The following is a 27785-nucleotide window of genomic DNA, read 5'->3' as shown; positions in this document are numbered from 1 at the left end:
GTCCTCCGCATTCCCAGTAAACACAGAGACAGTTACTGCAGTTTTATTTTATTAAAAGGTTTGATTTTACACTTTCCCTTCAGGTTTTCTCTATGCAAATCAGACTTCATAAGATCTTCACATTATTTTACTAAAAATACACAACAGAAACTTAAAAAAAAATGGAACACATTGTATTGCAGATTTCTGCACCCTAAATGAGCATCTGCCAGCGTCTCTGCAACATTACTACGTTAACAACTTCGGTATCTTGCATGGCGCTCTTTGATTTCATGACACTTGGGAGTCACTTAATGGCCACTTAAGACACTTGATGGCCGTAATTTCATAAAAGCTGGAAGATTAATTTCTTTAACGTTCCAGAATGAAGATTTGCAATTAGAAAATCAATTCCGAAGAAATTTAAGTTTATCAAAACACTGAAAGGGATTAAAATAAAATATTACATAGAGAATTAGAAATGCTATTGAGGATTAACCTGAATTGTCTGTGAGTTAATTTAGGAAGGTAAAACTCTGGACAGAAATCTGCAGGACATTGGACAAAGGGTATGTGTGAAGAACTGGCTTTAAAAATAAAGCTGGTTTGATAAGAGGGATTTAGAGTTCAGTGAGATCCACAGAGATTTCACATTGCAGTGCGGGTACAGCATTTCCAGAGGCCATGTCTGCTGTCTCTTGGATGTCACTGCTTCTTCTAAGTGGGTACATGAGTAATACAGGTCACAAATTGGTTGTTGGTGCCACTAGACGCGGGAACAAATTGTGGGTTTCTCTTTTATTATTTTGGTGTCAGATTGTAAATATCTCCCATTCCACAGGAATGGTGGAATAGGGCTTCCTACAGATGCCACTTACTGGAAGAAAAGAAAAAACAAAAGGCTTGGCCAACACAGATCCGGTGAAGATCCAACATTTGCAATGCTGGATGCCATCAGACTTGGCTGGCACTGCAGAAAACCTATGAGAGCATTCGAGTCTAAGTGTTAATTCTAGACCCAGTGGCCACTTTTAGAAAAGGCACTGATGGAGGTTTATCCTAGTTACATGCGCCTCTTTGGGAGATGCTAAACAAAAAAAAACTTTATCCATGTCATGAGGCCAGGAAGAGGCAAGAGATGCCAAGGAGAATCATCGTTAATGGCAGTGTTCCGTTATATCCACCACCACTGCCTTCTTCCAGCTAAACAGGAAGTAACCCGTGCCGGCTCCAGCTGCCACCGCGATACACAGATACGCATTGTACGTCATGAAGACCAACATCAGGAAATAGCTGACCACCACCTGGATTATATGAAGGAAGGTCTGCAGGATGTGCGGCAAACTGATCATCTGCTGCCTGGGGAGGGGACAGAAAACATGACTTAAAACCGATCTCGCAACCCCGTCTCCAGCTACATTGAAGAGGAAGTGCCATTTCCAGACACGGGACAGTAACTGGCTCCTTAACCCCAGTAAATCTATATACCCGGAAATATATAAATTAAAGTGCAAAGAATTTGTAAAATAATTTTAGCATGACAAAGTATTTATTATGGGAATATTTGTATATGTGATTGTATATTTGTATATGTGATTGTGGTTCTGTGTATGTCAATCTAATGTCATTATCCTGAAAAGGCATAGACAGGGCATTTCATGAAAAATTAATTCGCTCTTAACACCGTTCCAATTTCAACACCTGAGGACATCATTCTCATTCGCTCTAGTAATCCCTTCAGCAAGATTAGAGGGTTGTCCTCAGTAAATAAGGCAGTGGGTGTAAAAGGCTGGCTCTGTCCAAAAGTAGGCAAAGAGAACAAGTGTTTGGCTCTGATATACAGCAATCAGCTGTCAGAACCAGACTAAAACTTTTAACTTGTAATACCTGGCTAGTAACAAAGGATTACACATTTTAAGCCATATGAAATGTAACCAGATTTGGATGTTTAATTTGGAACATTCTCTAACTAACCTATTTAAGCCTAAAATGTCAATATTTTTTTCCAATTATTATTCACAAGTCTCTGTTTAATGAATAAACCCCACAGACTATGAGCAGTTAGAGGAATATTGTGCTATCCCCCAGGGTGGCTCATTGACAGTTCTTACCCCACGGTTTTGTGTGTCTCCATCAGAGTGGTTCCGTTAGGCCCCGGTACGGGCATGGAGTTATAGCGAATGCTGACTTGTGACTTCCGTAGCAAGCTTTCCCGAGCAATTTTCAGTCCTTCATACAATACTGCCAGCAGAAACACTGCCACGAAGGCACCCGCCATCTCTGAAAAGACAGACGTAAATACTACAATCAACAACACGGAAAATCACAGTGTAAGCACAACGCTAAAAAGAATAATTAGGGGAGAATTAAACCTTTGTAGTATTGTAAAACAAGTCACACATAGATCTTTTAACAAGCATGTGTAAATACAATGCATATTCTATAAAAATATTAATTCTAATAACTATACAACACGTCCTTCATTTTGCAAAATCCTCTAACATTCAGATCTGATCAATGACATCATTCTATGACATCATCACGCAGATTGTTAAGTCCTTACTGCAGTCTAATGCCATGCTGGTTGGCCGACCCCGATAGCCCCATTTGTATGGTATAAGCTTTATGGTATCCCTAGGCCAATGATTGCTAAACCTGGCACTAAATATGTGTATGGACTGCATTTCCCATGATGCTCAGGCAGTATATGCAAACATGGTCAGTGTCCAGGTTAATCACGGAGCGTTCTTAGACTCAGACAGTACAATAGGGCCACTCACCTCCCCCTGAATTTATCACCAGACCGGAGAAAAGCAACTCAACGTTCGTGTAGCCGAAGTAAAACGTCATGCGCTGGAACAAACAAAACAGAAAGTTGTGAGCACTGTATTACAAGCAGTCATTGTTGATATACGCATCATCCCATCATCGGTTACCTGTCCTTCCTTCAACCAGATCTGCTGAACACAGCTCTGAGAGACAGCCATACTGGGAGAGAGTGACAGTAAAACCCTGAGAGACAGCCACACTGGGAGAGAGTGACACTAAAACCCTGAGAGACAGCCATACTGGGAGAGAGTGACAGTAAAACCCTGAGAGACAGCCACACTGGGAGAGAGTGACAGTAAACCCCTGAGAGACAGCCACACTGGGAGAGAGTGACAGTAAAACCCTGAGAGACAGCCACACTGGGAGAGATTGACAGTAAAACCCTGAGAGACAGCCACACTGGGAGAGAGTGACAGTAAAACCCTGAGAGACAGCCACACTGGGAGAGAGTGACAGTAAAACCCTGAGAGACAGCCATACTGGGAGAGAGTGACAGTAAAACCCTGAGAGACAGCCATACTGGGAGAGAGTGACAGTAAAACCCTGAGAGACAGCCACACTGGGAGAGAGTGACAGTAAAACCCTGAGAGACAGCCATACTGGGAGAGAGTGACAGTAAAACCCTGAGAGACAGCCATACTGGGAGAGAGTGACAGTAAAACCCTGAGAGACAGCCACACTGGGAGAGAGTGACAGTAAAACCCTGAGAGACAGCCATACTGGGAGAGAGTGACAGTAAAACCCTGAGAGACAGCCACACTGGGAGAGAGTGACAGTAAAACCCTGAGAGACAGCCATACTGGGAGAGAGTGACAGTAAAACCCTGAGAGACAGCCACACTGGGAGAGAGTGACAGTAAAACCCTGAGAGACAGCCACACTGGGAGAGCGGAAAACACAGATACTCTGAGAGACAGCCACACTGGGAGAGCGGAAAACACAGATACTCTGAGAGACAGCCACACTGGGAGAGCGGAAAACACAGATACTCTGAGAGACAGCCACAATGGGAGAGAGGAAAACACAGATACTCTGAGAGACAGCCACAATGGGAGAGAGGAAAAAACAGATACTCTGAGAGACAGCCACACTGGGAGAGAGGAAAACACATATACTCTGAGAGACAGCCACAATGGGAGAGAGGAAAACACAGATACTCTGAAAGACAGCCACACTGGGAGAGAGGAAAACACAGATACTCTGAGAGACAGCCACACTGGGAGAGAGGAAAACACAGATACTCTGAGAGACAGCCACACTGGGAGAGAGGAAAACACAGATACTCTGAAAGACAGCCACACTGGGAGAGAGGAAAACACAGATACTCTGAAAGACAGCCACACTGGGAGAGAGGAAAACACAGATACTCTAAGAGACAGCCACACTGGGAGAGAGGAAAACACAGATACTCTGAGAGACAGCCACACTGGGAGAGAGGAAAACACAGATACTCTGAGAGACAGCCACACTGGGAGAGAGGAAAACACAGATACTCTGAGAGACAGCCACACTGGGAGAGAGGAAAACACAGATACTCTGAGAGACAGCCACACTGGGAGAGAGGAAAACACAGATACTCTAAGAGACAGCCACACTGGGAGAGAGGAAAACACAGATACTCTGAGAGACAGCCACACTGGGAGAGAGGAAAACACAGATACTCTGAGAGACAGCCACACTGGGAGAGAGGAAAACACAGATATATACAGAGACATGCAGACATGTAAGAAGCGAGATACACCCACAGAGGAGAGGAACCTTTAGGTTATGCTATAAATTTCTGCTAGTTTTACAGCCTTATTTTAGTAATTGGGAGGATTGGAAATACACTGTATCTGCAGAGACCGTCACCCGGGGATTAACCTGATCACAGTAAGGCAGAAAGACACAGGTCAAGTCTTCCAGCACAATTAAAGTTCCAGCATGAAACTATATTTTAAAGGGAAGAATTATTGTCCAGGAATTGTAATATTTACAATTTAATGTATAAATCGCAATATTTATCTCTGTCTTACAATTGGGTGCCTCCATCTTAGTTCCCTATAAACTCTGTCCTTTTCACCTGGCAGTCAGCATAGAGAAAGCATACAGAGAGCAGGAGAACTGAAACTATGTATATTTATCTTCCACATTTTGAATGTGTGCCTTGTCTGAAATGGATTGTGATGTAAGCAGCTACATGTTAAAGGACCACTATAGTGCCCTGAGGGTGCCCCCAACCTCAGGGTCCCACTCTCGCCGGGCTGGATGGAGAGGAAGGGGTTAAAAACTCACCTTTCTGGAGCCCGGTGCTGGGGACTCTCCTCCTCCTTTGGCGGTCATCGGCTGAATGCACATGTGCGGCAAGAGCCGCGTGCGCACGCTTTCAGCCAGTCCATAGGAAAGCATTCTCAATGCTTTCCTATGGACGCTGGCGTCTTCTCACTGTGAAAAATCACAGTGAGAAGCACGGAAGCGCCTCTAGCGGCTGTCAATGAGACAGCCACTAGAGGCTGGATTGACCCATAAGTAAACATAGCAGTTTCTCTGAAACTGCTATGTTTACAGCAGGCAGGGTTAACCCTCGATGGACCTGGCACCCAGACCACTTAATTGAGCTGCGTGCCTATAGTGATCCTTTAAGGGGATACTTGGCACCAGAAAAATAAATGGGGAAAAAAACATTATATTTGCATGCATTATATTTTAGAGCCAGCAGCAGCCTCCTATGTGTGATTAAAGTTCAATAAACAGAGCAGGACATAAAAACTTCTACAGTAAATACACTGTGCTGTAAAAATTTTAAAAAAGAATTCTCATAGGTCTTAGGGCCGCATCCCCCCAAAATGGCAGAAAATATCTGTGCACCAAATCCACTTCATTAAATGGACTCAACACACAGGCACCCAGACCACTTCATCTCAATGAAGTGGTCTGGGTGCAGTGTCCCTACAGTACCCCTTTGATATATATATTTAAAAGAAGAACTGCAGGGCATCACATTAAAAAAAGGTTAACACAAGTTGTTATTTTCAATGTGTTATTCAATGCCGTAACAAAGAAGTGACATTTCCCCTTTAAAAAACGATTTATTCAGGCCAGAAGTTTGTGTTGAGAAATGTCTGGGATAATGTAAACACTGGTGTTTCTAACCAAAAAAAAAAAAAAAGTAGGAACTCACCATCATATGCATGCCACCGCCACTTTCGCCTCCGTGGTCGTGTCCTGCCGTGGTTGGGTGAACGTGTCCGGCATGTGGATCAGATGTCGACATCATGTCCATGTTGTCCATGGCCCCGTGGTGACTGTGATCCATCTTGGCGATGGATGAACAGACAGAATGGTCCTTCTAGAATCTAAAGAAAGAACAGAATCATGTATCTGCAGAAACAGTAAACATGTACATTTCGATAAACTCATGAAGAAACCAGGCCTGTTTTATTCCATTTAAAGTATAATGTCAGGCCTGCCTTTAAAGCAGCCTGACGTTTGATATGGGTGTCTGGGAAAAAGAGGCAGATATGTATATACCAATATATATCAAATCCTGCCCACCCACCCCAGAAATACTGTATTTTCACAACTCTTCCAGAATACTGTGTAAAATACGCCCATCTCAATCACTTTCCCACATTTCCATTGGTTCCCACCAGAAATTGCTGCTGTTTTCCTGCCAATGAAAGAATGAATGAATGAGGGTACAATGCCAGCCAAGCATTGTACCGGGTCGCTCCTCTGGGTCTGCTCAGCATCGCACACCTATTCATCAATCCCATAAATATAACATATCATATATATGGGAATAGATCAAATGAAATAGTACTAAATACTTCTCCCTCCAGCCAAGAAAGGGTTAGCCCTCTCTCTATAGTAGGATTTTATGGGGAAAACATAATGGAAAGTCCCTGCGTGAGATAAAAGATATAGCGTAATTACCTGCCACACTACCAGCCATGCCACTCTGACCTTATTGAACTAAGTTGGCACGGCTGGGGCATTCTGTCCAGCGGGATATGGGAACTAGAGCCGGGTACCTGTCGTAATTCAATAACCATCTGTCCATTATGACCTGCCAGGCTGCAGATAAACACCCTGACAGGCAGGTACAGCGCTTTTAGCCAATTTATTCAATCTGATTAGGGAACAGAAAGGTCCTGTGTAATTATTGGCAATCCAAGCACACAACATGGAAGGAAATTGGATTGCTCACGGCTAATTAATGGCTTCTCTCAGGGAATGATGTCTAAACATCAGCTTAAATAAATACGCCACTCTTTGTTTTCTAAGCCCTTTATAACTTCTCCCTTAAACATAGAAATAATAACAATATCACCCTTAATATGTACCCATAATCCAGTGTGAGAGAAACTCCTCCCGATCAGCCGTCGCTCAAATGACCAAGACGTATGACTTTTGTCATGCAACGGTTCTCATAAAGAAATATTGCAAACCTTGGCACATGGGTACCAATCCTAGACTTCTCTGTGACAAAGCACTAAATCTCCTGTAGTCTCATAAATCCAGCTAGCGTTGGACGCACACCAGGTGCCCAGCGTTGGCATACTTTGCATGCTGGCACTGGATTCTATTATTAAATCTATTTTTGTAATTTTATAGAATGTGCAATAACGTGAACAATGGTAAATAAAGAGAGCAAGATACAACAGTCAAACCAATGAAAGTGCAATCCCAGCAGCCTACTATGCGGAGAGGGGAGAATTAACAGACGCCCAGTGAGTTACTAAACCTATTTGAGTCGGAAGCCGCTAGTAATTGCGGTAATTGCAAAATGTCCCAAACGGATTTTATTAACACAAAGTGATTGTGGTGTTTGCACTGTACAGTTTGCCATACAGGTGTTTCATTGGGTAGCGTATAAACTATTTCATCATTTCATACATTCACAGAGATGGTAACTAGAGGCTGTGCTCTCCTGCCCAGTCACCTATACGGTGTACAGACGTTTTGTCAGGTGTGTTCCTGAGACGGCAGCCTGCCCCCTGCTGGCCTGGGGGAGGAGAGCAGCAGTGGGCGTGAGAGGGCCGAACCTGGACAGCACATGTAGAACCTGCAGCGACAGGTGCTGGACAACTACAACTCCCATCATGCATTCTCACCCTTTAGGCTCACAGAGTATGGGAGTTGCAGTTTCACAGCTACCTCTGGAAAGCCTGTGGAGGCGGGCGAAACGCGCCACACGTACGTCATCAGAGGGCCGGACCCGGAAGCGGACCACGTGATCGGAACGAAACCAGGAAGTGATTTGCATCCTTGATTGTTTTACATGCTTTTATGTGGGTGACTCTGTGAGTCTATACCCACTAGATCCCAATTAGGGGTTTTTAACTTTTGTCATTAAATAGATTGCCTGTGATATTATTCAATTGGAGGTCCTGCCCTTCTTTTTCACACAGTACTATTGAACTGCCAGTGGACATATACTTTGGAACAATCTTCAGTGGGGGAATCCCCTCTCCAAAGGAGCTTTGCAAACCCAGAGCCAGGGGTGATAGGGCTCTGGGACATGTGAGTTTTTTCTGTCATATTCCCCTTTTTTTCATTCATGCTTATCCAGATTGTCTGCACTATTATTTGCTCTTTATATTTACAGATCAATTTAGCACGCTTTTTTTTTGGTAATTATACCTCTGGAAATATATTTTTGTAAATGTAGGTTTTACGAATAACCCTGTAATTTTTTTTTTTTTATTCTTTATTTTTGCAGTGCTTAAATTTCACAAACATGCTTGTATTGCCACGATAGCAGGTACATGCCAGTGTAATAATACATATTATACATTGTCGCGGTAATCATTAACGGCACTTTTTTTTTTCTTTTTTTTAGTTTTGTAAGCGTAATAAACAATAAGGTGACAATAGAGTTAAGTAGTTTTACAAATCATGAGTAATGGCATGCATAACATAGTAGACATAGAAGTGTTAAGCGGGCTAAACGTGCTATATAACTGCAACGTTTCGGCCTCGTAAAGGCCTCTGTGTAGGCAGAAACGTTGCCCTTTTTTTTTTGTTCCAATAAACCTGCCTTTCCTGAGTGCCTGGCCCTAATTTATTTTATCTACTGAACTGTGTTTTGCCAACCCTGGCCCTGATTAGCACCTGGATTCCTGAGTGTGAGTGTAGTATCCTCCGTTTGTGAATCCCACAGCAGTCACTTGTGACGACTGCTGGGATTTGACAAACTTTGACAGCGGTGCTACACCTTTTCTCAATCTCAGGCTTATCCATAATACAAAGTAGTCCCTACTTCATCTAATGATATCTTTGAATTGAGGTGAAATTCCGAGGCAGTCAAGATCAGCATTTCATAAAGATTCTATCTTTAAAACATTCTGAAAGTGACCAATCCAACCAATGATTTTTTCTAGTGGATTTTAGACTTTTACCTTCCTACTGATGTATAGGATGAGTATAATGGTTACTTACACCCCGGTCTAATAACCTGTATAAACACCTTTACCAACTCGCAATACGTTCACCTCATCTGCCAAACCTTTTCATTTTACAAAACACCCTGCCCTCCTGTACACCCTGAGAGGACCCCATTGGGTGCCTGCGTCATACAATCCATTCCTTCCAAAATAGATGGTCTGGATTCACTGAACCCCGAATTATAATGAATGACAATCCCAATGGCATTACGGAGAACAAAATAGCCGACATGGAGATTCCCCATCTCCGATTATAGTCTAAGCTTGGCTATTTTGCAATATGGATGCTGGTTTGGAGTTACTCTGTGTGTCTTGGACCCAATGGATTGTAACCGGTCTGTTGCTAGTAATAAGGACAATTAAAATGTCCAACTGTGTGACGCTTAGCCCTATGATTGATTTTCGAAATCACTCTGGTTAAAATAAGAAGCTGTGGTTGAGATTGTAATAGATAGATAGATAGTATTTCAGCTCTATACTTAATATATGCATCTTAAAGCAATTATTAGAACATAAGAAAAAAAAAATATCACAAAAAGAAGAAAAAATCCCCATTGTTTAGTAGGTAAAACCCCAAAGAATGCATGCAGGTATTTAATTATGCATTTTTATATTGGAGTTATATCTAAAAAGAGCTTGCAAAAGCTGCAGATCCCCTGTCAGCAGCCTTGACAAGCCCTCCCCTTCCAACTCCACCCAGGCTTTCTGTGGCTGTCCAATCACAGACTTCCCAATGCAGCTCAATGAGAAGTCTTTGCAAGGCAGGTGCTTTGGGCAATTGCTGCCTCTTAGTTTATCTCCACTGAGCTAACCAAACCAGGCAGTAACAGGACTGATACCTGCAGTAACCAGGCTGGTAGAGCCGAGACACCATTGATGTGTTAGATTACAGCAAAGATAAACTCTAATCTGCATTACTGATAAATCCCTCATATCGCCTCATTTTAATGGTTTATATATCAGTCAGTCAGACTATAATATCCCTTCTCAAGCCACAGAAATTCTCTCTTTTTTTTTTTAAAGAGAGAGATTATGAAGTAATCTGTAAAAGCACGTTATATTTAAATGATAACGTTCTGGCAAATCACGGCTGCAGATGTTAAGTCTCACTGAATCTGTGAAATGGATCATTTCCCATCCAGACAGACCATCTCTGGGAGCAGCCATTGTGCTTCTATAGCAGACTACATCTGATATAACCCGCCAACTTTACAGTAAATGAGGAATACAGCTGGTTATCAAACCACCCATTGCCCAACCAAACACTTTTAGCCATTTCTGTTCCCTTGCAGATTACACGACCGGGAGATCAAACAGCCGAAAGACAAGACAGCTGCACACACTAGACTTATTATGGTAATAACATTAAAAGGATAATAGCAGCCACTAATGTGAGCTAGCCAGGGCATAGAAACTGTAATGTTTTACTTCCTTGTGCAACAATAAAAATTATCAAATTGAAAAGAAAAAAAAGATGCTAAATGCGTCTAAACATTACTTGGGAGCAAAATTAATTTTTACAGCAGTGATCATGGTGTCATGCACCCCCCAGACAGACACCTAGTAGGTCAGTCAGACACCCACTCCATCCAAGCTTTAAATGTCGGTAACTAAAGCCTTAGAGTTGGCGGCTGAAAGAGTAATTGTTTAAACAATACAATAATAGTTATTTACCTTTAAATTCACATACACGTTGAAGGCCTGAGACAGAGCTGTACACAAAACAGCCACCACTCTTCCTTGCCCACAGAGCTTACAATCAGGTTTTGTTGAAACGAGAAATTTTCTGTCGCTTACTCGCAAAGCGACTGGGTGAAGATCACATTCCCACAAAATGAAAGACGAATTAGACAATGGGACAGAAAGTTCAAGGGGTGATACAATCAGAAGAGAAACTGTGGGGTAGCAAGTTTTAAACAAAGTTATTATGGGGAACTGCCCGAAGATCAAAAATGCGGAGAGAAGGGCGGTAAATTCCCGGAATCTGATCCCAGCAGGGGTGGTAGACTGAGGAAATAAGAAATCTTTATGATGAACGCAAGTATTAAAAATAAATAAAATGTAAAAAAAAAAAAAAAAACACAACAAAAGCAAATTTTATTTTTTCTTTTTCAAATCAAAGAATTAAGCGATTACGAAACATGCAGGAGGGGTTAGTGGGTTAAAGAGCTGGCTAGCTTACCCTAACAGACACGTCCGGTCTCTCTGGCACGGTACCCAGGGCTGCAGGGGGGGGGAGAATGTGTGGCTCCTACTTTTTAACACTGGTTGCCTTAGAGAGCGAGAGAAATAGGACGCCCTCTCAGTCCTATGATGCACTTATCATGTGACTGCTTTGCAGCTCCTTAATCTCCTCAATTTCCTCAAGCACCCCTGGCCGTTAACTCATTCCCTGCCGCACACATGGGACGACACTCTGCAGTACAATACACAGATTTATCCCAGGTAGAAAAGGATGAGAACCATGAGCCCAGGAGGCTGAGAGGGCAGAATCAGAGACTGGCAGGCGTCAGATAAAACTTATAACCTAATAAACAGATATCCGGGACTTCCTGGGAAGTGGGATGTGTTCTGATTGTTCATAAATAATGGGCTGGCGGTAACGAATGACAGTCATTATTGACAAAAGAAAAAAAACAAACAATCGAACTAAGTCACACGCACAGGTTTAATTTATAATGGTGCCGTTTGCACAAACTGCAAAGCAAGCCAGGGATCTGAATGCCAACTCTGGCACCGAAGAGGCCCCTGAACTACATGTCCCATGATGCTTAGGGCTCAGCAGAAAAAGAAAAAAAAATAGTGAGATTTCTTATGTTTACTCCCTAAGTCCTGCAGTGAGAATGATGGTTTGCACAACAGAGACAGTTTACAATAAAATCATTTTTTAAATGGTTAAACTATAAACGCGGAACTGTTTCAACGCAGCAGGAGGAAAAACTAAAGCAGAGAAATTGCAGTCACTATTTAAAGTGCAAGCTCTGCATACTAGATATTAATTACTTACACATTAAATGTAATATGAAAAAAGAATTCACAAACTGATGAACACAATCTTCATCCTCCACCCCTTGGGGGCGAACAGGTGATGCAGACTGATTGACAGTATGTAAACTGATCTGATTCCGTTATTACATTTCATTATTTTAGTATAAACAAACACAGGGTTATAATTAATGTAAATACCAACGATGCTCAAACACCTACTTTTAACCCTTTCATAACAAGAGTTATAACACTAAATCCTAAAACGGTCAGAAAAACGCAGTGTTACCAGCCATGAATTGGGATTTTTAAGAATGTTGGTTTTTGAACCCAGAAGTTTAGACATTCTCAGATAATCACAATGTGACCCTTTGTTTCCTCGCAAAATTCACGAAATCTTATAAAAAAAAAAAAAAGTGCTATCACTCATGTCTTTGCATGAATGAAACTACTGCAGAGTGCTGAACTGCATTTACCATTAACCCCGGCTATTCTTTTAATGAGGTCCAGTGATTTTAATCAAGGGGAAACCGTTATCTTCTAGTCTGACACTCCAGTTAATGGCAAGCTACCAGCACCACTGTATACTCTCTGAACGTTGGGTATACTTTTCCCCATGATTCCCTGTGTGCAGAGCATCATGGGACTTGATACTTTGGAAGCCAGAGACTTTCCAGTTTGATTATTTTTGTCTGATATTTGGAATTATTTTTCAATTCTACGCGATTTTTAGTTTACAGTAATATAAATTTTACATTCAGACTACGTAAATCCTTTATCAGTCACAGATTCCATTAATGGTGCCCAAGGTTAAAGTAATACAAATGATCAATGTTTAGAAGATTTAAATGACACCCCTGGTAGGTTAACAGGTTGGCTATTATGTATATTGTATTTTATAACATGAGATAAGGATGCTGTATTCTCTTTACATTTATAGCTCTAGTCCAATCAAGACACAAAGTACAGAAATGAAGATTATTTTTCTTATCTTTGCAGAGAACAATCTATCCTCGCTGCCTGTTCTGTCCCACGTAGGAATGTGAAGATCTCTTTATACTCTGTAGGATTTATTCACTGAACCAGGGATTGCGGAGGGCTAACCGGGGGACTGCATGCAGGCCAAAAACAAAACAACAAGCTCATGTTATGGCCAAAAAAACATCTTTTAAATTCTCTGCCTAATAAATAACCACCGATAGGAGTTCAGTAATTATCCCCCAACGATGGGCATAGAGTTAATTGGCTGTGTGTGGACTGACAGCAGAAGCAGTTTGCTGTCCACTTACCTGTGTGTCTGTAATGACAAGGTAAGTGTATCGGAGTGTCCCCTGCGGGCAGGTTCATTTGGCTGCCCTGAATTAGAACTATTAGCCAGATTGAGAGCTAACAAGGGATGCAGGCTTTCCCAATAAGTACACAATCCATGTTTATGTATGCAAATGCTGAGACTCTTTGGCAGCCAATGAATACTGGGAACTATTAATTTCCCTGTACTGCAGGAAATGGCACAAAATAATGTACGGAGAAAGTCTGCTTACCTGGGGGAGGATAAATGGACGCCCCCTGTGTCTGGTAATGGTGGAATCTGGGTTTAAATAATTAAATATAAGTTACATTTCATGTAAGGTTATAAAAGAATACAATGCAAATCACCAGAATCCAATGATGCAATGGTGTATAGGCATGCACCTAGAATGCAATGGATTATCGGCAGTAAGCTCTAGTGTCTGTACGTACAGTCAGGGCAAGATGGAAGCAATATCTCACTTTGATATTATTTGAGCTAGATTTTGCCATTAGGATACTCATGCAGCATAACTTATCGATGTAGAAGTTTAATCTCAGATTGTATTTCAGTTTCTATTACACTCGAAGGATGGGTCAGTGGGTTATTGCTGCAATAGATGAATGGGTTTCCATATTACTGCCATGCCCAGGAATTGGGCCCGTATCAAAAAAAGGTTAAGAACCAAAAGTATCGGTTAATAACAACAACAACAACTCAAGTGAGCCAGGGATATCAAACAGCAATAAAAACAGGGAATGCGTGTATATCCACAAAATAGAGAGGCAGACCCCAGACATGGGAGATTTGGGCAAATCCTTTTTAACACAACACGTCTGACATGTCACTAATCTTTGAGAAGTTCAGTTGCTTTGTAGTTTTTTTGTTTTTGTTTAAGTCAACTTGTCGATTTAGTCATGATACAATTATTATAGAGAACTAAAAGCCAGCTAGCCCAAATGTAGCTAAATTGATGGTATTTCCAAAGCCATTATTGTTGCCTTAATTCAACAATCCGTTTTTAATACTCAATAGAATGCGATGATTAGTAAATAAACCCCATTACATCTATAGGAATATTGCAAAGTAAGTCCATGCTTTGTATTCACACACAGGAAAACATTAATATTAGAATGGACTTCGCTAAGATGGAACTTAAATTAGACATAGAAAAAGAAGGGAAAAAAATACATGTTTTTTTAAACTATATCTAAAAATTAGCAATTTAAAAAGGTCATCAATGCTGCAGGTATGGGCATACAGTTTGTGTAAAAAAGGTAAGATTATTTAACACACACAAACCGGTTTCCGATCAGTTGTCTCAGTAGAACGTATTGTCCCCTCGCCCTCACTCTCGATGTCGCCAGATTTTACAGATGTTCAAAGTCCCGAGCGGTGGAACTGGCTTTCCTCTTACACAATCCTGACTAGCTGCGCATCACCCCGGGTAATCATTAAAAGAGAAGATTGATAAATACCGTACGGATTGCAGACCTCGCAGGTGTCAAATGTGACAAACAGGGAGTTTGTTTGAACGTTCGCATTAAATAAACAAAAATAAATCAAACTTGAATTGAATCCTGGCCTGGGAACCTATGGAGAGCAATGAAATAACAGATAATCAGCCTATTTTAGAGCAAGTCATTGATATCTTAACAAGTGACACTTCCTTGTGTAGACGTTCTGAATGGACTTTGCACGATCTCACAAGCAGATTGCATGCATTCAAACCTTCTGAAGCACTGTCAGTATAAACAGCAACAGCACAATAAAGAGTCTCTTACATTCCTTGGTAAGAGAACACAATAAATGACCAGGAAGGGTACATTAAACGTCCTCTGGTTTCCAAACACATCCTGGAGTCTTGACGTTATTACCTGAATGTATCCATTGACTGTTCGAGTTCCATTACTCGTGTAGCTCGCAGAGGGTTTGGACGATGTATGTTTGGATATATTGGTCTAAAATTTGAGATTCACTGTGAGTTTCTGACAATCACACTGCAGTGAACAGAGCTATAAAAATATAAAAATCACAGAATTTGTATACAGGGTCCCAACCTCGAAACCCTGTGCCGAGCTGCGCCTCCACAAAGCCCCGGACGTTACCCATGGGGTAACAGCCAAAACAAAAACCACAAATAAAAACACAGCACATCCAGGGGATAACTAAATGGGCCAAGACTGGTTAAATCTCAGAGGATCTCTCTAATATTATAGCATGGGTTCTTAAACACACCCCAAGCCGCCCTGCGGGTTTCTTTTCTAGTGGTAGCGGTTAATTTGATGCTAATTAAGCTGAAGTGATGCTTCATCGCAGGGCACTCCTATGAGGTTTGTTTTGGTATAGATTCAAGGCTTGTTGTTTGCAGACGGTGTGAAAGAATTTAAAGATGACAGACATGTAATCCTCATCAAGGGCTGATTATGGGAGGAGGACTGAAGTTACTTTGTTCTTCAAATTCATAAGACGGCAGACGCTAGCGCTATTTCACGAGTGATGTTACTGCATGATTTAACCCCTTAAGGACCAAACTTCTGGAATAAAAGGGAATCATGACATGTCACACATGTCATGTGTCCTTAAGGGGTTAACTAGACATATGTTACAGTTCAAATTACCACAAATGTTTAATGCTTCCCAGCAAACACTGGATAGCCTGCCAACCACCCACTGTCGCCGTAACTGTCCCATGGCGCAATTTAGAGGCCGGTTAATACTAAGCCAGTGTCGCAGTACCAGTCCCACGGTGCAATTTTAGAGGCCGGTTAATACTAAGCCAGTGTCGCAGTACCGGCCCCATGGTGCAATTTTAGAGGCCGGTTATTATTATTATTAAGCCAGTGTCACCATACCAGTCCCACGGAGCAATTTTGGTGGCCAGGTATTATTAAGTCACTGTCGCCGTACCAGTCCCACGGTGCAATTTTAGAAGCCGGTTATCATTAAGACAGTGTCGCCGTACTGGCCCCACGCTGCAATTTTAGAGGCCGGTTATCATTAAGACAGTGTCGCCGTACCGGTCCCACGGAGCAATTTTAGGGGCCTGTTATTATTAAGCCGGTATCGCCGTACCTGTCCTACGGTGCAATTTTGGAGGCCGGTTATTATTAAGCCGGTATCGCCGTACCTGTCCTACGGTGCAATTTTGGAGGCCGGTTATTATTAAGCCACTGATGCCGTAACTGTCCCACGGAGCAATTTTAGGGGCCTGTTATTATTAAGCCAGTGTCGCCGTATCTGTCCTACGGTGCAATTTTGGAGGCCGGTTATTATTAAGCCAGTGTCGCCGTACCTGTCCCACGGAGCAATTTTAGAGGCCGGTTATTATTATGCCACTGTCGCCGAACCGGTCCCACGGAGCAATTTTAGAGGCCGGTTATTATTAAGCCAGTGTCGCCGTACCTGTCCAACGGTGCAATTTTAGAGGGCAGGTTAGTAAGTCAGTGTCGCCATACCTGTCCAACGGTGCAATTTTAGAGGCCGGTTATTATTATTATTATTATTATTAAGCCAGTGTCGCCGCACCTGTCCCTCGGTGCAATTTTAGAGGCCGGTTATTATTAAGCCACTGTCGCCGAACCGGTCCCATGGAGCAATTTTAGAGGCCGGTTATTATTAAGCCAGTGTCGCCGTACTGGTACCACGGAGCAATTTTAGAGGCCGGTTATTATTATGCCACTGTCGCCGAACCGGTCCCACGGAGCAATTTTAGAGGCCGGTTATTATTAAGCCAGTGTCGCCGTACCTGTCCTACGGTGCAATTTTAGAGGCCGGTTATTATTATTATTATTATTAAGCCAGTGTCGCCGCACCTGTCCCTCGGTGCAATTTTAGAGGCCGGTTATTATTAAGCCAGTGTCGCCGTACCAGTCCCACGGTGCAATTTTAGAGGCCGATTATTAAGCCAGTGTCGCCGTACCGGTCCCACGGTGCAATTTTAGAGGCCGATTATTAAGCCAGTGTCGCCGTACCAGTCCCACGGTGCAATTTTAGAGGCCGATTATTAAGCCAGTGTCGCCGTACCAGTCCCACGGTGCAATTTTAGAGGCCGATTATTAAGCCAGTGTCGCCGTACCGGTCCCACGGAGCAATTTTAGACACCGGTTATTATTAAGCCAGGCTATACTAGACTATGACGATAAAGAAGGAAAATGAAAATAGGAAAATAAACTAACGATAAAATAAAAATGGAAACGCCAGTTAGTGGCAAAACGCACATTGGGACAGTTGTGTATAAGAGTGGCTCAGGATTTAGGGAGCCTTCTCATACTTCGATTTTGATTTCATCGTTCGTTTATTTTCCTTCTCTATCGTCATAGTCTAGTATAGTCCGGAGGAATCTTAGATTTATAGGGGTTCCCTCGAAGGCACGTTAGCATTAGTTAATTTAGCTAAATTAGCAGCCGTAGGGGTGTTCTCGGAGGCACAATAGAGATCTATTGTTTTCCTTTCTGTCTTTGCTAACTTGTATCTAACATCAGATACGTTTGTTTCTCCCTGCCATATTTTCCCAAACTTGACATACGTTCGGCAGCTACATTGTTACTATTTTATGTGGCGACAGACTCTACACAACATACAGATTTATTTATTTGACGTTACACTAGATAGGTTCTTTACTTATTTTTTAATATATTACTTTTTTGATTACTATTTTAATGAATCAATAAATGTTAAGTTTTATTTCAGTTAATTTTGCTTACTATTCTTTCATGAAAGTTATGGTTGGAACTCTATTTAGTTTAACCTTTCTTTTACGAGTGGTCCTTATTTTTGTACTCCCTATACCCTCCGCTATATTTGTCTCCTGATCTCCCTCCTCACTCCCTCTCCTGGAGTAAGCCTTTACACGGCAGGCCGGTCTATAAATGTGGAGGCTTTTTAAACCTGTTATGCTGCATGTAATGCTTTTCCTAATCACTATGTGCCCCAGCACGAAGCACAAATCAATGCTTTTCAGTATAAGATTGACTAGAAGCACTGCAGACACAATGTACCAATGCCTCCCAGTGCTTCTCTCTCAGACACATACTCCTGGCCAGGCAGAGCTATGGTAGACTCTCACAGCTGGATTACGGTTAAAGGGGGAGGGCGTGGAGCACAGCATTCCAGTAATATCCATACAGTGGATTTATATGTAATGCTGGACTGTTACTTTAACTCAGACTGCCACGCGAACAGTCAGCATTAACAAGTAGCTCTCCCATCCAGCTGTTTAAACAAATATAGGAGGGTTTTTTTAGGGGAAATGTAGAGCGTTGACAGAAGAATAGCACATTTTAATAATATTGTAATAATATTAGAATTGAGAATTTTCAGCTATATTCCAGCTCGGTTATTCCTTTCATAATGGTCTGTAAACCTGCACACGTTCCCCGTGGTCCTTGCACAATAGGCATTGTTTGATTTCAGATCGGGCCCTTCCTTTGGTATCTGGGTTAGAAGGGGTTTGTTTGGACGCAGTGAGGCATGAAGAAAGGAAACAGAATGTACAAAAACAAAAGTTTAAACTGTTAGACCAATATAGATAAGGTGTCAGTACAGAGTTACGCTACAATGTCTGATTTGGGAAAATTCCGTACATTTTACAATTTTTTTATTAATATTTTTCCATTTACAGGGATTGCGTTTACTACGTTTCTATTCCCCAGACACTTTATCACGTCACTACAGAACACAGGCCAAAATTCTCGAAATGGAACATTTGAACAAACCATTTCTTTCCAGTTGGCCTAAGCCCAGCACGTCCCCAATGAATTCCTGACAATTTGCAGTTTAGTGAATAAACCCCAGCTGCATTTATACTGTTACAAACACACGCCAATCCTCGATTCGCCGGCTGGGGCCTCAGTTCGGAGGGTCTCTGCAGGCCTCCTTGCATTCCTAGGATTTTACTACAGAGCGCCATGTTTTCAGAGTAGATCATTTAGTCCTTTAAAGACAAACGGGGGTTAGTAGGATTATTGGATCAGGATGTGTAAGCAGGAGGCCTCTTTAACCCCTTAAGGACCAAACTTCTGGAATAAAAGGGAATCATGACATGTCATACGTCCTTAAGGGGTTAAAGAGGCTGCTTCAGATCCCAGTCTCTTCCTATTAAGATCAAAGTATAAAAGCAGCGAGGGGATCTATCCCAGAGTTTAACGCTCTGTGTGCCTGAGGGGGGTGCAAACTCTTCAGCAGTGGAACACAAAATTGGAATCGTCCGTGCGTCTAGGTCTATACAATACGAGTTTCAGTAGAAAGTAATGAATATTAGTCAGTGATTGAGAAATAGATCGTGCAGTAATGCAAACATTAACAACAGCCAGGCTTGCCAAAACACAATGTCCAAACATTGCCGTCTTCAAACCTGGGGGCAAATATTCCCCCTAGACATGTAACTCAAAAGTAAGCATTGCCCATCGTGGCATTATTGGGAATTTAAGAAAAAAAATATTCCACCCCAAAACTTAACCGCACATTACTCTGTTATCCCCCAAATAATCTGAATTACTTAATAGATTGCAATTGGGCATTCTCTAAAATGGCTTCATTTACGCTAAGCCAGCTATTCTGTAGACTATCAAACATATGAAAAAAGCACAAGAACAAAGTGCGCCCCTTTGTAATTTGAGAAATGCAGACCATGGTTTTAGTAAATTCATAATGGGTTAAAAGCACAGAAGATTTTGTTGTTTTGGTGCAGTCTCAAGCAGTTAAATATGCTTAAACGTAACCCTTATACTTAAATATTTCACCATAAACACCTAACACTAATATCCACATTCCCAAATTGTTACCAAAGCATTCGAGTAGTCAAATGATAAAACTCGACTGTGTGACCCATGTAGACAAGTCCTGCGCCAATACAATAGGACCAAAATGTCCCATTACCTAGCTGCTCTGTGAACCGTGCGCCCCCTCCTCCTGAACATGTACTGTGAACCGTGCGTCCCCCGCCCCCTGAACATGTACGGTGAACCGTGCGCCCCCTGAACATGTACTGTGAACCGTGCGCCCCCTGAACATGTACTGTGAACCGTGTGCCCCCTGAACATGTACTGTGAACCGTGCGCCCACGCCCCCTGAACATGTACTGTGAACCGTGTGCCCCCTGAACATGTACTGTGAACCGTGCGCCCACGCCCCCTGAACATGTACTGTGAACCGTGCGCCCCCGCGCCCTGAACATGTACTGTGAACCGTGCGCCCCCGCGCCCTGAACATGTACTGTGAACCGTGTGCCCCCTCCCCCTGAACATGTACTGTGAACCGTGCGCCCCCTCCCCCTGAACATGTACTGTGAGTTGTGTGTCCCCAGAACATATACTGCAAGCTGTGCGCCCCCACCCCTCGAACATGTACTGTGAACTCTGGGCCCCCCCCCGAACATGTAATGCCAGCCATGCAAGCCCCCTGAGCACATACTGCAAGCTTTGCGCCTTCCCCTGAACACGTATAGATCATGCTTTTGCAGTCTGAGTTCTCAATTCTTTGTCATTTAGACATTACGTTACTTTGTTTATGCAGCCCTAGGCACACCTATCTGCATGTAACTTACACAGCCTTCATAAACACTTCCTGTAACAGTCATGTAATGTTTACACTTCCTTTATTGCAAATTCTGTTTAATTTAGAATTACTTCTCTCCTGCACTGCTTTTATGTTGCTAGACCTAGGCATGTAATTAAAGTTCAATTAGCAGAGCAGGAGATACAAACTTTCAAAGTAAGATACATCTGATTAAAAATTAAACCCTTTTTTTTTTTTTTTTAATGCAGGCTGTGTCGGTCACATCCAAGGGAGGTGTGGCTAGGGCAGCAAAAACAGAAACAAATGTGATTTATCTACTAAATGGCAGAGGATTGAGCAGTGAGACTTCAGAGGCATGATCTCTACACCCAAATTCCTTCAATAAGCTAAAGTTGGTTTGATGACTATAGTCTGCCTTTAATCAAATCCTCTAATTCTCTAAAACTACAATGTTTTATGTTGCAGGGTTAAGGTAACAAGGACAATGCACCGAGACCACGTTAATGATATTAAGTAGTCTGGATGTCTACAGTGTCCCTTTAAACCATTTTCCAAGAGTTTTACACTGTATGGGGGTCCCTGGCTTCCCATAGATCCGCCCCCACTGGAGGTGTGGCTAAGGCAGAGATCATACATTTCCTTCTAGCGATACCGATTCATACCAGCAATAGGCACTGTGATGGCCTGAAAGCAGTCAACTGACACTCTCAGCCAATCACAAATGCCCATTGCTGATCCAACTAATGCTTCCTCATTAAAACAAGCAGCACAAAGGGTGGGGGCTGCTGGGGACTTCTTAAAAACAGTTGAACGCTGAATGGAAGGACGGCGGCAAGGTATTCCAGAAACTATAACCACTTCAATGAGATGAAGTGTCCCTTTACATTGCACCAGCCCACTGCCACCACTATCCCAGCTCAAACTTGTCCTCTACACATAACAAGTCATATTATTAGTAAGTACACCTAGTAATCAGTACACCCTCCGCACGTTATCTTCTGTCATTTTACCCACTTTCTTTAGAATCTAGGTTTGTTTAATCAGCAAACCTCGTCACGCCATGTTTTTCTCGAAGTCAAACTTGCTTTGTCACAGATACTCATTGATTTTGTAACCCAGCTCCACCTTGTCCTCTAAATACAAACATACTATTTAAGAACACACAATAATTACAACCACCGCGTACTTTTCTCGTTATCTTGTGTCATTTTACCCACTTTCTTTACAATGGAAGTTTGCCTAATCAGCTTAATGTCACTTCATGTTTTTCTCTGCCAAACTTGCTTTGTCACACTTACCATTATAATCTAACCAATATACAGCGCCGCAGAACATGTTAGTGTTTTATATAAAAATAATACCTTGCGGGTAATGGGTGGCTTTTTATGTACAAATTAGAATCAGAGGCATATTCCAGAGCTTGGTTTTAACTAGATCTAATAAATACTCTATGTTTGTGAGTGTTCGAGCCAAAAGCTGGTCTTTCAGTGTTCACACCCATGGGTCATTAAAGTTTAATGGGTCATTAAAGGAATATTTAGCTGTCGCATATTTTATGGGGTAATGATTTTATTTTTTGTTATCCAACCAAACAGTGCTCATTTCAATGGATCCTGGATGAAAGGCTGGACCTAAACCCTTAGTGTGATCATCTTTTAGAGTTACTGCAGTGGGGGCACTAACCAATAAGCTCCCTCACGTGCCGCGTTTATTCCGTTAAATAAAGTACAGATAAGAACCGCACCATCTTGTCTCTTTTTAGACCATGTCTACAGGCCATGAAAGCATCACTCTACAGAGGCCGATTCTATTTCCGCTTCATGGAGTGCAGAGATGGGTTTACACAAAATAACCGATTATCAAAGTATTTAAATGAGCATTTTATGGCTTTACAACACAGAAAATACATGATTTCAAGAAAAAGGACTCTCCACAAATCCCAAAATTCTATCCAAAAGTCATTTCACCACTTAACCCCTTCACAACCAACATGGCAGCACTGTCAAGCTAGCAAAACATGTGTCTGGCCTTGGTACTGGAAGAGTTAAAGGTCTTTTAGGGTAAACATGCCACAAGAACAGGCTGCCAGGATGAAATTCCTGACGTGGCACCAAAAAAAAAAAAAATTACCCCATAAAATATGCGACAGCTAAATATTCCTTGAAGTGTAAACTGATTGCAGTCTCTCACCTTCCCCTAATCTTAAAGAGAAGGCTACACTGGTTTACAGGGGAGCATTGCGGAGGGTTCGATATTTGCTTTGATTGGCACCAGTACTACGTCCTGCCCTAAGCTCGCAATGTCTGTACACAGGCTGCCAGATGTCATTTTAGATCTTTTAGTTAAATCCCACGTACTTGCAGTGTTAATGAGTTAAATCCCGTGATTTTCGCCAGTTACGGTCATGGTGCCCCAAAACAAACATTCAGAGGTTTGCATTCAGGACTCAGAGCTAGCAACCAAAGCCTTACACAGAGGTAGCATTTCTGGATAATCAAACTTTTGTTCCTGAGAGCCCCTCACTCAACATTCTCAGCCTAACCCCCCTCAATTCATGAGGAGCCTAAATTCTCTTGACCTCCAGCGACTGTCAACTTTCATTCATCCCTACCTTCTCCTGTTATAATAATAATAATAATAATAACAACAATGGTGTCGCTGTCACATGGATTGCAAGCTCACAGGCAGCGTCCTCTGTTCCTTTTCTATATATGCACTGATGGCAGAGTTACCCTCTCAATAAGCAGCGAGGCAACCCATTATCCGCAATCCTGTTTATTTTATTGATCCCGGAACCTTCATTAAAAGCCCAGCCATCGATCTTCTAGAAATGGAAGCTGGGCATATTCATCATATGACTGGGGTGAATGCCAACCACTGTATCGTTAAAGTCTCAAGCCATCAAGTACACCTAAAAGCAGAGATTGCAAAAGCTGCAGATCTAGTGTCTGCAGCTTTTTCAAGCCCTCAATTTCTGTCTCTCGAGTTTATCTCCACGGAGCAAAACAAACCAGAAAGTACCAGGACCTGTTTGATTGACAGCCAGGCGGTGTAAGAAGATTAATTTAGAAAAGTGTCAATTTCTATTGAAATCTGCATTTTATGTAAAATAAAAACTAGACGGACACACTCTTCGCCATAAAGCATTCAGCAAGCTAAAGTACCGTACTTTATGGGTTTAGAATGCCTCAATGCATGGAACATTGGGTTAAGACCCAGATTACCCACAGTCAGTATATAAAACACGCAGAGATCCGTGGCTTCAGACCTTATAATGTAGGAATACTGAGACATATTAGTGGGTCCAATTGGAGGTTCTTTAACATTTTTACTATACTCTAGAAGTGGGACAAAGGCATCTCAAAACAACCGTCACTCATCCTGTCTTAAGAGCACACACAAACGTTAAATATGCATTGCTTTAGGGCATAGCAACATTTACTGACAAATCACAAGATAATGCTATAGAATAAAGCCTAAAATATTCTAATTCATCATTAAATCTATAATAAAATTTGGGAAAATACTGTCCCTGTCTTTCCCCCACACGCTGTGTCTTCACAATTGTATCATTCATTTATCTTCTTATATCTTTACTAAACAAGTAATAAACTGCTTTCATGTAACAAACTGTCACAAATCACAGAAAACGTTACAAACAGACAAACAATGGAAGACAAAGCCGTGTCTCACACATGACAATCATTGCTCAGCATTGTGTGTATCAGGGTCACAGTCCAAACAAACAAGCGTTTATTTTCTATCGAATGACACATCAGCTGCCGAAACGACGCTAACTGCGAGTATAGATGGCATTGGAAAGAGTTTATTAAAGCCAGTATGGAACAACATTGCCAAACTCAGAGACACCTAAACATAATCCCACAGGCAGCCATTCCCAGGGGTAATAAGCCAACATGACATGGGGCAATACACAGTGTGTTATACCGAGAGGGGCAATACATGGTGCGTGTTATACAGAGATGTGTATAAAGAGCTGTATAACACACAGCGCCCCCCTCTGTGTATAACACGCAGCGCCCCCCTCTGTGTATAACACGCAGCGCCCCCCTCTGTGTATAACACGCAGCGCCCCCCTCTGTGTATAACACGCAGCGCCCCCCTCTGTGTATAACACGCAGCGCCCCCCTCTGTGTATAACACGCAGCGCCCCCCTCTGTGTATAACACGCAGCACCCCCCCTCTGTGTATAACACGCAGCGCCCCCCTCTGTGTATAACACGCAGCGCCCCCTCTGTGTATAACACGCAGCGCCCCCCTCTGTGTATAACACGCAGCGCCCCCCTCTGTGTATAACACGCAGCGCCCCCCTCTGTGTATAACACGCAGCGCCCCCCTCTGTGTATAACACGCAGCGCCCCCCTCTGTGTATAACACGCAGCGCCCCCCTCTGTGTATAACACGCAGCGCCCCCCTCTGTGTATAACACGCAGCGCCCCCCTCTGTGTATAACACGCAGCGCCCCCTCTGTGTATAACACGCAGCGCCCCCCTCTGTGTATAACACGCAGCGCCCCCCTCTGTGTATAACACGCAGCGCCCCCCTCTGTGTATAACACGCAGCGCCCCCCTCTGTGTATAACACGCAGCGCCCCCCTCTGTGTATAACACGCAGCGCCCCCCTCTGTGTATAACACGCAGCGCCCCCCTCTGTGTATAACACGCAGCGCCCCCCTCTGTGTATAACACGCAGCGCCCCCCTCTGTGTATAACACGCAGCGCCCCCCTCTGTGTATAACACGCAGCGCCCCCCTCTGTGTATAACACGCAGCGCCCCCTCTGTGTATAACACGCAGCGCCCCCCTCTGTGTATAACACGCAGCGCCCCCCTCTGTGTATAACACGCAGCGCCCCCCTCTGTGTATAACACGCAGCGCCCCCCCTCTGTGTATAACACGCAGCGCCCCCCCTCTGTGTATAACACGCAGCGCCCCCCCTCTGTGTATAACACGCAGCGCCCCCCCTCTGTGTATAACACGCAGCGCCCCCCTCTGTGTATAACACGCAGCGCCCCCCTCTGTGTATAACACGCAGCGCCCCCCTCTCTGTGTGTTATACAGAGAGGGGCGCTGTGTTATACACAGAGAGGGGCGCTGTGTTATACACAGAGAGGGGCGCTGTGTTATACACAGAGAGGGGCGCTGTGTTATACACAGAGAGGGGCGCTGTGTGTTATACAGAGAGGGGCGCCGTGTGTTATACAGAGAGGGGCGCCGTGTGTTATACAGAGAGGGGCGGTGTGTTATACAGAGAGGGGCGGTGTGTTATACACAGAGAGGGGCGCCGTGTTATACACAGAGAGGGGCGCCGTGTTATACACAGAGAGGGGCGCCGTGTTATACACAGAGAGGGGCGCCGTGTGTTATACAGAGAGGGGCGCCGTGTGTTATACAGAGAGGGGCGCCGTGTGTTATACAGAGAGGGGCGCCGTGTGTTATACAGAGAGGGGCGCCGTGTGTTATACAGAGAGGGGCGCCGTGTGTGTTATACAGAGAGGGGCGGTGTGTGTTATACAGAGAGGGGCGGTGTGTTATACAGAGAGGGGCGGTGTGTGTTATACAGAGAGGGGCGCTGTGTTATACAGAGAGGGGCGCTGTGTTATACAGAGAGGGGCGCTGTGTTATACAGAGAGGGGCGCCGTGTGTTATACAGAGAGGGGCGCCGTGTGTTATACAGAGAGGGGCGCCGTGTGTTATACAGAGAGGGGCGGTGTGTTATACAGAGAGGGGCGCTGTGTGTTATACAGAGAGGGGCGCTGTGTTATACAGAGAGGGGCGCTGTGTGTTATACAGAGAGGGGCGCTGTGTTATACAGAGAGGGGCGCTGTGTTATACAGAGAGGGGCGCTGTGTGTTATACAGAGAGGGGCGCTGTGTGTTATACAGAGAGGGGCGCTGTGTTATACAGAGAGGGGCGGTGTGTTATACAGAGAGGGGCGCTGTGTGTTATACAGAGAGGGGCGCTGTGTTATACAGAGAGGGGCGCTGTGTTATACAGAGAGGGGCGCTGTGTTATACAGAGAGGGGCGGTGTGTTATACAGAGAGGGGCGCTGTGTGTTATACAGAGAGGGGCGCCGTGTGTTATACAGAGAGGGGCGCCGTGTGTTATACAGAGAGGGGCGCTGTGTTATACAGAGAGGGGCGCTGTGTGTTATACAGAGAGGGGCGCTGTGTGTTATACAGAGAGGGGCGCCGTGTGTTATACAGAGAGGGGCGCTGTGTGTTATACAGAGAGGGGCGCTGTGTGTTATACAGAGAGGGGCGCCGTGTGTTATACAGAGAGGGGCGCCGTGTGTTATACAGAGAGGGGCGCCGTGTGTTATACAGAGAGGGGCGGTGTGTGTTATACAGAGAGGGGCGGTGTGTTATATACAGAGAGGGGCGGTGTGTGTTATACAGAGAGGGGCGCCGTGTGTTATACAGAGAGGGGCGGTGTGTTATACAGAGAGGGTAATAATAATAATGTTGAGGTTGATAATAATGAATAATATATTTATATAATGATTAAGGTCACAGACACTGGGTGTGGGGGGGGGTCAGTGACCTCAGAATGACCTCTCTCGGTCACGTGATGTCCCCCCCCCCCTCCTTCCCCCGGTGGCTCTGTGTGTGGGGTACACGGGATCACGTGACTGGCCCTTACCGGCTCCCGTACTCCGCGATCTCCCCTCTCCCAGCGCTCTCACCGACTGAGCGGCTACCCTGACAGCCACATCCGCAGGACCCGGCCACGCCCCCGA

At 43.6% G+C, this 27785-nt stretch overlaps 1 protein-coding gene across 5 annotated transcripts; it reads right to left on the bottom strand.

Annotated features, from left to right (window-relative positions):
• Positions 1-32: 32 nt before the first annotated feature.
• SLC31A1 (solute carrier family 31 member 1) lies at positions 33-27785 on the bottom strand. 5 transcript variants are annotated; one of them, XM_063433015.1, is made up of 5 exons: positions 27689-27785; positions 5968-6142; positions 2760-2832; positions 2091-2259; positions 33-1338 (listed from the first exon to the last, which is right to left on the bottom strand). In XM_063433015.1, the coding sequence occupies exons 2-5, from the start codon at positions 6100-6102 to the stop codon at positions 1137-1139; spliced, it is 579 nt and encodes a 192-aa protein (XP_063289085.1). In that variant the 5' UTR covers positions 6103-6142; positions 27689-27785; the 3' UTR covers positions 33-1136. The 5 variants fall into 5 exon arrangements, with proteins under 5 accessions (XP_063289085.1, XP_063289086.1, XP_063289089.1 ...); XM_063433016.1 differs by lacking the exon at positions 27689-27785 and adding an exon at positions 14805-14888; XM_063433019.1 differs by lacking the exon at positions 27689-27785 and adding an exon at positions 13510-13531.

The sequence above is a fragment of the Pelobates fuscus genome, chromosome 9 (assembly GCF_036172605.1).
Source record: "Pelobates fuscus isolate aPelFus1 chromosome 9, aPelFus1.pri, whole genome shotgun sequence".
Classification (NCBI taxonomy): Eukaryota; Metazoa; Chordata; class Amphibia; order Anura; family Pelobatidae; genus Pelobates; species Pelobates fuscus.
The sequence above is the reverse complement of the archived record's forward strand: the minus strand, read 5'-3'. Positions and strand labels throughout refer to the sequence as shown.